The sequence below is a fragment of the Labrus bergylta genome, chromosome 16 (genome assembly GCF_963930695.1).
Source record: "Labrus bergylta chromosome 16, fLabBer1.1, whole genome shotgun sequence".
NCBI classification, from domain to species: Eukaryota; Metazoa; Chordata; class Actinopteri; order Labriformes; family Labridae; genus Labrus; species Labrus bergylta.
The window spans coordinates 6,996,174-7,011,963 of NC_089210.1; the positions used below are offsets into that span (position 1 = coordinate 6,996,174).

Below are 15,790 nucleotides of genomic sequence, written 5' to 3' on the forward strand. Positions count from 1 at the left end.
AACTTTGACATCCCAAACATTTCTTTAAGAATAAGTTTGGCGAAATTAAGATGAACTTTATACACCGTGAAGCAGGTTTTAGAAACATTTCTGTCACAGTAATAGTTCAACATACATGATGTCTTTACCTTTTCCTTGGTTTTCATAGGTACTCTTGTGGTGAAAGGCTCCCTAAACTTCACACAAAGATTTGAAGCTAGCATGGATCAACGGATAAGCTTAGAGAATAGATGGAATACTGAGAAAGAAAACAAAGAGATCACAAAGTGGTGGCTTGAGCGCTTTAAAGTGGATTATTTTCCCCTCATCTGTTCCTGCAGAGGAAACACTCCGGCTGTCAAGGAGCTGAATTGCTGCTGTTTCAATGACACTCCCTGACAGGGGACACGAGTTGTGTGAGTGTGCTGCTGAAATAGGTGACGTGTGGCAGGTGCCAATCAGGACACTTTGTAATTCCCCCTCCACTCAGCCTCGCCTCTGGTCAAACGGAGGGATTATCCCTCGTCCCTTCATATCTCTGCTTCCCCTCTCCACCTCGTCCTTCGTCTTACCTTCCCCCCCCCTTCTCTCCTCTCCCTCTTGTTAAAGGTGCAGCATGTAGCACTTAAGGACAAACCCTCGCCGCAGTAACTTAAAGTCATTTGTATATTTACTCAAAAAAATGACAAGAAAGCCACTGAGAGCTTCTTCTTCTTCAGTGCTGACGTATTAATGCGAGGGGAAACGGGGTTGGATTTGGTGGGAAAATCTGCTGGACTGTCTGGGAGAGAGATTGCTTTATGGCGTGAAATAGGAAAAAAAGGGATGCCATTCTTTCAGAGCGACTGGAGCTAAAGATTTATGATTTTCTTGCACTGGTGGATCATGAAGAAAAAGAGAGGTTTAGAAAAATATCATTTATCCTCTTCAGAAAAGTCAAAGAAAAGTCAAGCGCATGCTTGTGGCCCTGAGCTGTGGGAAATAAGCTATAGGGGTTTCCAAAAGTGTTGTATTCACTTTGAGATAGACTGCCACTATATCACTCATCTAGTCGTTTGAATTTTTACAATATTTACATCTTCATCAGTCAATAATTTGATGATAAAACATCAGTGCTTCAAAAGGTATCATCTTTAAGGGTAGTCTGGCAAACATGCCGTTTGGCAAAGCCTTCTTTTATATGGACAAATTACCCTGATAAGAACTTCCCCATTGTGAACATTATGACTCTGAGGGGTGTGGGAGTGATGATGTGCTGTTCATAGTTCGATGTGAGTGGCAGGTGAGGGGCATTGCCTTTTCAAATGCAACCGCCAATCAGGACTTGTGCACTTTGTTTGAGACAATCCTCCACTAGGAACGAGGACTTCAGAGATGCCAGTTCACTCTACCACGCAGTCGCTGTTACCCCAACAACTCAAACACCCACTCCTGTTATGTATCACCAGTGATCTATACTTCTTGCCTTCCTTCTGTCCAACAAGCTGCCTTTTAAACACTTTCTTCCTCCACCTGTTCCCTGTTCCTCCAGCGATTCCTTTCAGGTACTTACCTAACCCTCCTACCTGCCACTTCCTCCACACTGCCTCTATCCAACAACGCAAGCCTCGTTCTTTCTCTAGAGTTCTGCAACTCTGATATAAGGCTGATATTCTCTGCCAGAACCGTAAACCACTCAAAACCCAAGGATTAATCATATCTCAAACTTTTAACCCGCTCATTCATACATTCTGTCAACTCCATACCCAACCTGGAATCGCACAGGTTCATCCATTCATCATCAACATCGACCGAGACAATCATTCCTCGCGCAATCACTCAAACTCCCAAAAGATCCAAGACTCTTACCTTATCAGCCATGATCATGGACGACCCTCCGTGGATGCCCAGGATGGGTATGAGTGTCTGTGATGAAATAAAATCCAAAATCTGGGCGATGGCTTCCTGGTCGGTGCCATCCCCAAACACCACGCCATGGATCTTGGTCCCTGACATCAGGTCGCACATGTGGTTGATGATGCTTTTGGGGTCGGTCTCGTTGACGAGCAGTGTGACCACGTTGACGTCAATGGGGTCCTCCTTGCTCCACAGAGCCCGGATGTCCCTATCTGAGATGTAACGTGTGCGTCCCAGTATAACCGCAATGTTCAGGACGGGCACTTTATCCGAGCCGCCACCGCCGCCGCCGCCGCCGCCACCTCGCTGCTTTTGAGCTGCCGCAGGATCCGCAATCAGGGTCACTGCCACCAGGAGAGCCAGGGATAGAAGCACACTATTACTACCACAAGTGCTGCTCCTTCTACTCCTCCTCTTACTCCTTTTGCTGCTCAGGGACATACTGCCAAACCACTTCATCCCCTGCATGGAATGAAGATGAGTAAGAACAGAAAAGATCAAAAAGGGAGTAGGGGATGGGAGAGAGATGTGAGGAAAAGAGGATGGCAGAGAGAAAAAAAAGAGAGGAGATAAATTGTTAATGCACAAGCTCTTGAAGGCCACACATCCAGGTAGAATTTCTCTTTTTTATTCCACTTTATGTTATTAAACACATAAACCTCGTGGGGAGGGAGATGGCCTTGAGAAGAAGTTGCAGAGGGCTGAGAGAAAGAGAAGATGACTAACAAGTATAGACATTATGGTCACGACTGCTAGGATCAGATGATTCAAGAGCAAGCTGAGCTGTTTGGAGGAGGTAGGCAGACATTTATACTGCGTACAGGTAGAGTGTCTTAAAACTCAGCCTACAGCATACATTGATTTTTCACTTATGTGGGGGCACTACACGTGACAGAAACAAACCAAAAACTGTCCTGAACATTGGTATACTTCGTCAGACAGTTGGAAGTTTTGGTTATTCCATTTTGCAATGGTATCCAGGGCTAAAAAATCAAATCCACGCACCTGTAAGAAAGCGGTCTCAAATGATGCCTAACATTTGAAAACACCACGACATAGCCCATGGGCCAATTGATAATTGTTTTTTATATCGAAGCATTCAAGTCTATATCTTAAACAAGAAGGAAAAATGGGTTGACAAACTCATGCAGAACATGGTGATCCTGAAAAGTTTGAATGCCTTATAGAAGGGTCACAATTTTGCGAGCGCCACTATTTTGGTGTGAGAAGCAAATCTCTTTCTATTTCTTTCTGTTTACAAAAATCTGATCTGAGAATTTAAGTTTAAAAAAAAGTTAGTTTGATACCCAACACCGTGCAGCTGATGCTAATTAATCCTTTATTTATATTTACTAGATTGTCAAATGTAAGACTCAAGCGACAAAGCACGAAGCAGTCACACACTTACACACAGGCAAATCTTTATCCTGGAAGTCAGTAAGGGACAGATTACATAAAGGCTAAAGACAACAGATGAAGATTAACCAGTGATACATAGCTTAGGGTGCCATTTAAGGTCTCAGAAAGGGGGTGGAGTGTTTTGGGAAGATGTAGTGGGGAGGGGTTTTACATTGGGGAAAAAACTGTTTTTGTAATCATGGTAATATAAGACAAAGATAGAGTCAGTGCTAAGAAGGCGACAGCTGTTACTCTGCAGCACCAGAACGGAGGAGCAGAGTGACATCAGACACAAATCACAGTCTACCCTCCCGCTCTCCTGACAGAGATAACTCTCCCCGGACCTCCTTGGATATAATGCTCAGAGAGCATTAAACATCGAGTCAGTGAGGGGTCTGTAGGTTTATCATCAGGCGTAAGACATATGGGCAGGTGTGCTGGACGGTAGAGCGTGAGCCAAATCACAAAGGCATGAAACATATGGCTACATAATGCGTCCGTGTGCACTGCTGCCGATTTATGGACTCGCTGACAGGACCGTGTGTTTTTGTGTCGGTGCAGAGATTGTTGGGGCATGATTGATGAAGAGAAGAGGTCGTTTATCAGACTGCTGAAACCAGTATAGATTTAAGCACTGAGATCATAGGATCATAAGAAACTCCATTCATTTGCAGAATCTTCCAAGACATTAACGCAAGACGCAAAATAGCGGTGTGAAGAGAAATCAAGACATTCACGTTGTAAAGCAACACCTTTACATTGGCAACAAGTGGAATAGAGCAAATCATGCAGTTTTTCACCAAAGACATGGTGTTTTGAGTCATAATTCAAGGCATATAAGATTTTAAGTATCTGATCACTTCTTGTCATATCTTATATTTCTGTCTTGGTAAACATGGTTGGAGATATTCATGTATATATATATTTTAACTTTTACCATGAATCTGTGCATTTACTTTCGTGACACTGTCTACTCTATCTAATTTCTGTACTTCACTCGGAGTATCTTTATACTCTGAAGCAACGTCTTTGCCAATTAATGATTATTTCTAAATGTTTGTGCGCCTCCAACATCTGCCAACTGCTGTTTAATCGGCCTCTTGGGTCTCTCAATTGTAATAAACCTTTTTTGAGTATCCATATGAGAATACTTTTTCCCTTTTTTTTTTTCCTTTTCCTTTTTTTGAATTTTGAACATTTTTTTCATCACTGTTCAACCCTTCTTGCTCTTAGAGAGAGAACAGTCCGATTTGAAAGTATAATGATGGTTTTGCGTTATTTTCTGTAGGCTACGGTTTGTCATACTTGGTGATTCCGTTACGAAATTGAGACTCCAGTGGAAGGCTCTATTGTGAGCTGAATTATGCATGTGAGCTCTCTGTGTCGTACTGTGTTTTTTCTTCTTCTTTTTTTTTTTTTTTAAACAAGCACAGGACTGCTTGTCCCCACTGTGCAACTGAGCAGAAACACTGCTAGAACAGACTTGGGGATGAATCATCCAAATCTCAGTCCATTCATTGCAGAGAGGACCCAAGTCTAATGGATTCCTCGTGTCTCTGTCGAAAAGCCGTCATCTTCCTTTTACCCCCAAAAAAACTGTGGGATTACTTGAAGGCTCGTCCTGACAGTTTGTGAAAACATTTGATCCTTTTAGGATTTCTTTTAGTTCTGAAGTGTATACAGTATGGACGCATTTATTCTTTATCCACACCACTTAGTTTAAGCAGTCAGCTATAGCCTGATTTACTTTCTTACATTTCTATACTTTCATATTTAGAAACAGAATACCCGTACGTCTCTAATTGTTAGTTGAGCTTCACAAAACATTTTAAATTTTTCATGTCGTTCCCTCGAGCGGGGCAGACTCGTTCCGTCAAAAGGAATGAAATATAGATTGTCCAGTTGAAGGACTGTCTTCATAATCATCAAGCCATTCTTCTTCTTCTCCTGCTGCTGCTGCTGCTATCATTCTTTACATTTAACTTCTAATGAAGCAATATCAGCTGGACAATCAGAGTGTTCAAATGCTTTCTATCAGCAGTTTTTGGAGGGTTACAGTTGAGTTAAGAAACCCACACAGTCTGGTATATCTGTGCAGAGGATCAGAACAAGACATGCTCAATACTGTTACATAAACACTTCCAAATGTTCTATACACATATTATATAGTCAGGAATTTGAGGATATATTTGGGGAGTTCTAGATCGCAGTAACCTACCGGGAAAAAAAAGAAAACATGAGACACAATCAGACTTTGAACTGTACATACCAACAGTAGAAGTGCATGAAATAAAGAACTATAAAAGGGTCCAACTGGTACCAATTTGGCGCATTATGGTATTTATAGTAACAGGGGAGTTCATTGTTGACAAGATCATCTCTCAGTTCCAATAGCTGGTGTGACAATCTCACTAACAAAAGAGTGTTGTTTTTTTTTTCGCTCTCTTTTTACTTGACTCAACCCTGCAGCATCACAGGGACGTTTCAGCCAGGGACGAGTGGCGGTAAAATGAACAAAAGAAGAGAAAATGGGCAGAAGAAGTAAAGGCAATGTGGGGGCGGCGTGGGGTGGTGGGGGGGAGGGTAAATTGAGAAAGAGATACAGACGTCCAAAACGTACGAGGAAGAAACAGAGAGTGGAAGAGACGGAGCATCCCCCCCCCCTCCTGCCAAATCAGATTGAGGCAGTTGGTCGTCACACAAAGGCTACCGTTTGTTGGCACCACCGAAGTCAATGGTGTTTGGCAGGCCTAAAACTGGTTCACAGGCATAAATAGACTCATCAATTCAAAGGCACACAACTTTAATAGTATCTGTCTATGCAGCCTAAGTATTCATGTGGAGTCAAAAATCAAATTTTCCTATGAAAATGTACCATTTTTAAATGGCAGTCATTCTCATGGTAAGAAGCTCAAATGCTGTTATATTGTTGTACCGCAAAATCCAGAATTTGAGTCACACTGTTATATAACACGTGGTCTGTTTTTGGGGGGGTTCCTCGAAAGGTAAAAAAGGTTTAAACTGTTATCCTACAAGACGATTTGCATTGTGTTCAATGCGTCCACAATATGCAGTTTCTGTGCAGTTGTATCGCTCTTTCGGATTTTACAATCCTACTAGCTACTGGTATGGTGGTTGGGTTCTCAGCCTATGGTTATGTCAACACCTGTTAAGTACGGACTTACAGCCAATGGCCGATTGGCTTAGAGTCGCACTTCCCACCACCGCTGGTCAGTTGTCTTTAATCAGAGTCTTTTCAACAAACCAGCACTCTACAAGGTAACTGTCTTAACAGTATACCACCTTGTTTCATTTACGTTGAATGTTTGATTATGACCTACTGAGGGAGAAAATGTGTAAAAGAAATTCCGCTGCCAGAAGAAAATGACAAAAAAAAGGGGGTTATTCTTTCTGTCGCTTCTCTGTTCAATGGTATGTGGTTCCTTATCGTGACACACAAACTCACACAACAGCAGGAAAGTCTCCTTCAGTAAACTGTTACAACAACAATAACCACATTTAGCTTCCCCACCACAAAGCCCAGCAAGCCCACGTCTCTGCTCCACACACAACTTGCTTTCACATGCATCAATAATTCAAGCGCATTATCTTTACATGATGATTAATATGATTACATTTACAGCTGCGGTCATATTCATTCTTCTTTCCATCTTCCTAAATGGCATTAAAATTACATTAACATACTGAACACACTCCATTGATATGATTTATTTACAGAGTCGGAGGCAGAATGGTTGAAACCGAGGATGATAAGTGTATGTTTTTACTCTGCTACGGCCCAGAGGATACATGTGTGAATGTGTACTCGTGTTGAAGAATACCCTGAATACTATAAGTTTTCCTTTTCCATCCCACGTCCTCCGTTAGTCTAACTTCATTCATTGCTATTGCATCTATTCATTTGTTTTTATCTTTTAAACTTTGTTTTTATCTTTTAAACTTCTTTCATCAACCAATATCTCTCCATTGGTGTTCACGCCTAAATGTTCACCACAGTTCTGGTAATGTAGTCAAGCGGGTTCAGCAAGATCACGATAGCAAAATAGTGGATCAAACTCAACAACTGACACAGACCTGACCAGGTAGAACATTGGTCTTGTTTCTATTTTGTTAGCTTGACTCGATACATGCAAACTGTGCCGTTTTTTTAAGTCTTATTTGTGCACTTTTAGGAGAATGACACAAAAGATGAAGACAATATTTCAACAAATACAAGCAGCTAAACAACATTGCCATTCTTGTATTTGGACAAGCACCAATGCTTGTCTTGCACTGAGTTGACTATGGAGGTATATATCTTAACTCTGGGATAAAATCCATTTTTAGAACAGTGTATAATGTGTGTGACTTCAGTTTCAGGTACAGGATTGTTTAACCTCACTTATTATCTTGCAGCTCAAAGTGAGGAGAAAACCCCTCCAGCGAGGTTCTGCAAACTTACTTTACAACAGCATATCTCCTTCATCTGCAAACTCGTATAGAAGACCTATTTTGAGTTTGACTATTGCTAATATCCATAAATAGATGTCTGCAAAGAAAGAACACCCAGGCTTCTAGCCACCGGTACAGACACAGTTTGGCCACCCAGGTTCAAGAAAGTCTAGCTCCGCCACTGCACCCACCACTAGCATGCAGGGCTGTAGCTCTAGTTAATGGCTACACTGTCATACAGCCAAAATGCTACACCATTGGGTAGTTATAAACCAGAACAGTGGGCGGATGGCATCTAGTAATGTGGAGTGGTTTAGGCATATTTAGATCTAAAAAAAATGGAGATTAAGTCGTATCTGTCAGGTGAAGCTGGCATATAACCACTTGACCGCAATGCGTACCACATTCAGCGAAGGGACTGGAAGCTAACATTCGCATTTTTCTGAGCTTTAGATTATTCGACTAGACAGAATTTAAACTTTAAATGTATTCAACTGGGAAACCCTGAACAGGTCTGCATTTGGGTTGTCCCTCTAGTTGCCTGTTCCTAGATCTGATGTCTCTGGGGATGGGGTTAGGGATGTTGAGATCAATGATCAGTATCTTAACTGTTTAACCACATGAGTATAAGTCCTATACTCTCCATCCTTCAGCACATTCAAAAGGTTCAGGCTTCCCTCTTGATTGTTCTCTTTGTTCTTCTTCTAGTGTTGGTTTTGTCACATGAGGGTTTGTCTTTGTGGTTATGCAGATTCTAAATTAAACTTCTTCATTTATTCATCCGTCCCAAAAAGCACCCGCTCCAACAAATTTACTTTTTTTTTTTCTTCCCCCTCAGCTTTTTTTTTTTTCTCCCTCAGGTTCTGTATCCTTCCATCCCTTCCTCTTCTGTTCTAAAATGAGATTCTGCTATTTTGAAGAAGACAAAAAGAACAAAAAAATAAGTTGTATGAATGCAAATGTGCTGCTTATAGGTTAGGAACTTTCTACAGGCCTTTGAATACAAAGCACTGACAATGTTTGGAGGGGTCAAGACTCATCATGGGATGTCAAGGATTCAGGGATATCAGGAAAAAATCGTGACTCGCTTAACTTCCCCAGACCTCCCCTTGGATTACTAAAACGATCACCCATAACTTCTGACATTCTTCATCTTTTTGTCACCATAGTCATCTATCCTTTGATTCCCCCAGTCACTCAATCGCTCTCCTTCTCTTTCATTCTCTCTCTCGCTCTCTCTCTCTCCCAGGCCCCAGCCATCTGCTCTGTGTGCCCTGGCGTGTGCATGAGCACCCATGAGAAGCCCAGTGGAAGTAATCGTCTGTTACCACTCAGGCTTCAACATGTTGTCTGCCCACTGCACATACCTCTTTAGCTCCCTGCAAACCCACGATGCCACGGTGGTGTGTGTGTGTTAGAGAGAGAGAAAGGAAGAGAGAGAGAGAGAAGGGAAAAGTGAGGCCACAAGCTTTCTCATTATATAATTGTCCCTCTCTCTGCACCTGATACCTAATGCATATATACGCCGTCCTGCAATATGTGAAGCGTTAACTTTGTCTCCTCTCTCACTTACTTTAACTTTTTTTTTTTGCACTTAATTGCATCAGTCAGTTTCTGCGTTATTAGTATGCAGGAGGCCCCGTATTAGGCCCCCTCTTTTTCTGAATTTCAATTTGCTTTATTCTAATGACATGCAAATAAATTCTTGCTGCAAAGGCACTTAAAGCAAAAAAAAAAAAACGGGAAAGAGAGATAGACAGTAGAAGTAAAGAAGGATTCAATGATATTCTGACGGGTTATTTGTTATCTGTCTGGATTGCTTTGTGGCAGCAGGAAACAAACTGAACTGCGATTTGTGTTGTTTGTTCTGCAGCCACCTCTGGTCAGAGTGTCGAGTTTAACCCTTTAACGTGAAATAAAAACTAAGTTGTTGTGTTTTATGGGGTATTTAGCTAAAGAACGGTTCAAATAAGTCCCATCAATCCCTCCCTCTCAAACATAATCCCACTTTTCCAGTGTTATTCTTCCACACTCACAGTTTCTTTCCACACCCTTCTCGCCTTCCTCTGCTGCCAGTGTAAAACTGTTAATGACGAATGCAATCTTTCCAACAAACAATAATCTGACAGAGACAAACACACACCAGCAGAAAAAGCAGAGAGAACCATAAAGCAGACTGGTTATTGTTTACAGCAGGGTCTCAATCTGCATGTGGGGTGCTATGGTGGGTTAATTCATTATTTCCCTTTAGCTGTCATAAAAATATGGATTGCCCTTGCATGGGGCTGCAGCTGGCGCCTTTACATACATGGAGAGAGAGATGTGGTGGGGGGTTGATGGGTAGGGGGGGGGGGGGGGGAGGCATCTCTGTGATAGGAGAACTGCGCTTTAACAACGTGACTGAATACCGAAAACAGGAGAGGAGAGGGAGTCAGGGGGGAGATGTAAATTCATTTGGATCTCCCGATTATGTTCAATCGAGGCAACACAATACAAGTGCGACACCTACTGGTGCAATGTCAGCCTGCTTCTTCGACGCTTGAGCCAAGACAGTCCTTACATAGTGAAAGATTTTTTTTTTTTCAGGGCAAAGCCTGTGTAGACTTTTTTTTTTTTGTCACGTTTTGAGGAGGGCTCGGGAGCAGGACTTGGCCTTAAATGACTTCTTTTTTTTTTTTTTTTGCCTTAATAAAACATTCGGCTTCCTGAGATCTCCCTAAACGCAGCGCGAGCATGTTCGTCCTGGTTCGGGATGGCGAAGAAGAGAGTGGGAAGTTGTACCAACCAGTGTCACGAGTGAACCCCCGCAATGTGTGATCATAAGAGGGGAGAAGACAGCGGAAAGCACACCATGTCTTTTTCTTTACTTTAGTCTCCTGCGGTGCTGTGTGATAATCGCATGTTTTTGTTATTCTTATTCAAAGCTTTTTGATCATAGGGGCAGGTGTGCGTTCGTCCAAATACCACATGATCTCCTGCCTTTGAGTGACACCTGTACAGTCAGTTTATGGGTTCACATTCATTTATTGCAAATCAATAGCCTACATGTGATTAGGGCAATTTGGCCGGATCAGAAATGTTGCGCTGCGCTTACTGCGCCAGCCGGCTATGATGTGAATTATGAGGAAATTCTGACACTTGACGTAAGAGCTGACAGAAGAGAAACGGGATCGCTCTTGTTTGCGTCTTATACCTTATGAGTATCGTTTAAATCCACTTAGCCGTGTTTTAGGGACTGATTCGCTCTCCACAGTGTGGGTGCCGCACTTTGGATAAGGGGACTCATGTGGGTAGAACCCGCTGAGGGGGGGGGGGAGAGGGGGGGGGGTGGCAGGAGACAAAAGACACTGCAGGAGCATCACAACCAAAATTAATAGAAAAAAATAATAATTACGAAGTACTTACAGCATCTCCCTTCCACAGAGCTCCAAAACAGTGGCGCTAGATGACATTGCAACAGTCCCCTCTCTCCTCGGAGAAACCATGCAGCCTCTTACAGGGAGCACTCTCACAAACACTGCACAGCAGGACGAGAGGGAGAAATATCACCGAATCTCTGACGATGAATTATTCCCACCGTGTCCGGAGAAAAAAAAAAAAAAGAATCTGAATGAAATCCCCCCCCCAGCTTTGACACTTCGCTCGCTCGCAGCTGCGAATTTAAAAAAAAAAAAAAAAATCACTGTTGTTGTAATCCAATCTTCATTATGTGTGCGCCTGCCGCTGTTTCTTCTTCATCCACTGCAATCTGTGCTGGCCCCGCGCATTGTGTTGTGTTGGGGGGGGGGGGGGGGGCTCAACCTGCCTCTGTGTGATTAGAGCTCCCGGTATCCCGTTATTCCTGTCCCGGGCGAGGAGAGGAAGAGGCAGGTGAGCAGCCGCCGGACGCACACATAAAGACGCACACGCACGTTGACTACTACAGTTAGAAGCTCCAGTGCATGGGACCAAACGTCTCTCCCTCGCTCTCTTTCTCTCTCTCTCTCTCTCTCTGGTTCTCTATCGTCGTGCGCGTGTGTGTGTGCTGCGCGTGTGTGCGTGGCGTGCGTGTGGTTTTGCGTTTTGGTCTCTGTGTGTGCCTGCGCGCTTCTGCAGAGGCACGGGCAGCTGGATAGAAAAAGGGGACTGGCGGTCCGTCGGTCTGTCGTTCCCTCTCCCTCTCCCTCGCTCTGCGCTAAAGCTCCTCGAGGAAGTAGCTCAGTCAGAGAGACTAACACAGGCAGAGTTTGGATAAATCTCAAATGAGTCACACAACAATGTTTACCCCCCCCCCCCCCCCCCTTCATCCTTCAGACATTTCCCTGTTTCTCTTCTCATCTCTGTCACTCTTTTTCCAGCTCCCTCCATTCAAGGCTTTTTTATTTTATTTATTTTTTATTCACCATGAATCCACACGGAAAACTGGGGCACAGCAGAGAAGATGAGGGGATATAAACACATTTACCAGCAAAGGTAAACACACTCTGATTAAACGGCTCATAAAAATCAATACAGTGTGTGAGTTTGGAAAGTGGATACACCGGTGTGCACAGAGAAACAACTCGTGAATGTGAACACACGCAATAACTTGATATAAAATCAGTTCAAGAGTGTTTTTGCGCAGCTTTGCTTATTTGACACACACCTTTAAAGCATCCTTATGAAAACGTGTATGGACAAAATGACGGTGTACCTGCATTAGTTGCATCTACGTTTTCTGCGTAGTTGTTGCCTTTTTTTTTTTTTTTTCTCACGACTCTAGCTAGCAAAGTTTTTTTTTTCTTCCTCTCTTTTATTTATTGGGGGATCTCCAAGCAACTGTAAAGCTGCACAGCGCCACCTACTGTTTCAGAAAGTTTAAATATATTAAACTGACTCACCTGAAGTCCTTTTGCTCGAGCAGGTAAACTTCTGTCCTGTCCTGATTTGTGATGGCTTCTTCATTTGTTTCCCTTTTTAATTATTTGATCATTTGCTGTGCAGGTTTCAGAATATACAGATTGTCTGACTTTGTCCTGTGATTAAAAAAAAAAATAGGCTATAAAGTTCAAATCTGCAAACCCAAACTTACTTGTGTTGCAGACGATGTCCATGTTGAAGCTGTAAATAATGATTGTTAAAGACGTTGCCTCATCCCTGGTCAAACTTGGTAGTTCAGACAGGAACTCATAGTGCAGATTTGTACAAGAAATGTGAGCAATTTAATGTGAATTAGTTACCGGTAGCGTTGTAGTCAAGACCACACTGACCGAGACCAAGACATACCCAAGACCAGAGTGCTCCGAGACCGAGACAAGACCAAGACAGACTCTGCGAAATCCAGAGTCCAGCGCCATACAGGCTCATGTCCATTTACCAAATGGCAATACCTAGGACAATAAAAAGTCAGAGACAGAGACAAGACTGATTAAAAATAGTACTTAGTCGTTTAAGTAATAAAAGGTCAATGGGAAGAACGTCCACCAGTAACTAGCTATAAGGGGGCATATCACCACCTCCAGTACCACTGGGGAATTAGACATACTTCTGTCAATAAATCAATTGAATACTCGGACAAGGAGTAGTAGTGGCCAAATTGAGCTGTACCCATCGCTTGACTTAACAAAGGAGGGGAAGTCTGGGGGGCATGTAATGGAGTCATGAAGAGTGGAAGGGGCCTTGGGAATTTGCTAGTAAAAAAACAAAACAAAACAAAAAAAATTTACCATGAGACCCCTTCCATCATCTTAAAAAAATGCATAAAATTGTTTTGTTATTTCAACAAGTAATCCTTGAAATCAAATCAGTCGTGACAGATGGCTGTCCACCAATGAATCTGGTTCTGCCTGTTGAAAGGACATTGTTTTTCTATCTTATCTTTATCTATCTATCTATCCATTCATCAGGATTGGAAGTTAACTTGTGAATTTCGATATTATTTCCTCTTTCAATCTCTCTCTCTGCTCCTTTTCTAGTTCACTCTCTCTCCCTCTGAAGTGAGGAGTGAAGATGGAACTACAGAGTTGAGATGTGGTGGGGGGGGGGGGGTGATACATGCAATTATACGGCTTTCACAAATGGGTATATAGTCACAATTCACACCTGACCGAGCAAACGACTATCAAACGACTGGAGAGGCTCAAAGACTGCAGAGTGTGTGAGTGTGTGGGTACTGGACACTGAGTCTCTTGCAGTGTGTGGATGTACTATATAACTCTGTGCTATTCTTGTGCCTACAGCTTTTTCTTTTCTTTTTTTTTTTTCTTTTTTTACGTGATTTTTGGATTCATTGCAGAGTAGTTATGCACCATCCAGCCCATACACTTGTATTCAAGGAGAGTAAACAACCGAGTTTCAATCTTACACTGACCCTGTTATACTGTACAAGAGAGAACTATAATACTCCTACAAGCACAGGCTGTATTAAACGACAAATAAGACAGGAAACCTGCAAGTAGCAAGGATGAAGAATGTCACAGAATGCCATTGTGACATTGAAAATACCATAAGGCCCAGCAGGGTTACCATGAGCTCATTATTATTGGGTATCACATACACATGAAAGCATGTCACTACAGGAACATTACCGTAATGCTGTTAGAGATGAGATCCAAGTGAAGTGCCATCGAGTCACATAACCCGAAGATTAAGCAGTCAGGGTTATTTATGGGATCAATTTAATTCTGTTTGAACATAAGAAATACTGCTTTTATTCAAAATGATTGATCAAGTATTCAAAAAAAGAATCACATTTCATGGATTCTAGGGGCTCAGTAGGCAGAGTCGGTCGTCTCTCAACTGGAAGGATCTCCAACTCGGGGGATCGAACCCCCAATATTCTCAAGTTCCGCTCAGTCCTCGGGCAAGACTCAAACCCAAATTGCTCCTGCTGCTTCATCAGCGGCGTATGAATGGGATTAGTTGCTTCTGATGGACAGCCTCTGCCCTCAGTGTGTGAAAGGGTGTGAATAGGAAGGTGTGACATGTGCTTTGAGTCGTCATAAGACTAGAAAAGCGCCATACAGGCTCATGTCCATTTACCAAATGGCAATACCTAGGACAATAAAATTTATCATAGAAGTAGGATGTTATTGCAGGAAATAAAAATGCAGTTACGGACCATTAAGTCACCAAATCTCTAAAATGATTTAGCATCACTGATGTATATATTTTCTGCACAGGGGTATCATAACAAGGCTTTGCTTTTATTGGTAATGTTTCCTGTACAGTATCATTATAACCGATTGTGCAACCTTCCCACAGAGCATTGCAGCCAGCCTGTTCAGATAGTCTACTGTATCCTGTTAAACTATTGATTTGACACATAAACTGGGATGCAATAGCCTACATTTGACTAGTGACCTGTTTGTCACTTTCAGTTAATTGTCAGTAAGCTGGAGGCTATAAAGAATGTCGACTCTGTAAGTCCTTTGAAGGGTCACAGCGAAGCTGAAGTGTATGAGGAAACCCACGGGACAGACCACCAGTCTATCATGACCCCCAGGGCGAACACTAACTCTACACTTCACTATGTCTTACTGTTCTTGTATCATGTATTAAGTAAACCACAGTGCTGTCATTTTGTTTGGTTAGATTGTTCTGCGTTGTGTTTTTTATCTACCGAGCCATTAAAAAAAAGTTTTGAAGGGCAGTCTTGCCTTTTGTTTTCTCAGCCGGCTTTATCCTTCAAGATTATGTTAATAGAATCTCTGTTTCAGGAGATAACAGGTGGAGTGACAGATAAGTAAGCAAAGTGTCAGAGTCATGAGTCAGATTATTATCTATAAAGACAGCAGCAGGTGTTAACAGTTTTACAGAGCAGAACAAAAGGTTAGCCTAAGAGTGGGAAACGGAATATTCAACCACAGATGGCTTGATAGTATTAGTGTATCACAACTTCTCTTTTTCACAAGAGTTGCTCAGATACTTCTTTATCCCAAATGCTCCTGTCACTGTCCAAAATGCTAGACAAGATATCTGAAAGATTGCCAGTCCATGAATCAATCAACCATTATTTTGTATAGTGCCAATTCATAACAAATGTTATCTCAAGATACTTTTCAAAAAAGCAGGTCTTACTCTTTTTTTATCCTATTTACAAAGGCCC

General features: G+C 42.3%; 1 protein-coding gene across 2 annotated transcripts in view; it reads right to left on the minus strand.

Moving 5' to 3' along the window:
- The window catches only part of grin2aa (glutamate receptor, ionotropic, N-methyl D-aspartate 2A, a), a 136,770-nt gene extending 124,886 nt beyond the window's left edge, over positions 1-11,884 (minus strand). The window contains exons 1-2 of one of the 2 annotated variants that reach the window (XM_065964267.1): positions 11,131-11,884; positions 1,828-2,337 (exon numbers count right to left, since the gene is read on the minus strand). In XM_065964267.1, the coding sequence (XP_065820339.1) occupies positions 1,828-2,334 (507 nt within the window). In that variant the 5' untranslated portion in view covers positions 2,335-2,337; positions 11,131-11,884. Of the gene's footprint in view, positions 1-1,827; positions 2,344-11,130 lie in introns of those variants that run through there. The other variant, XM_065964266.1, reaches the window with a different exon arrangement.
- Between the last annotated feature and the right edge of the window lie 3,906 nt (positions 11,885-15,790).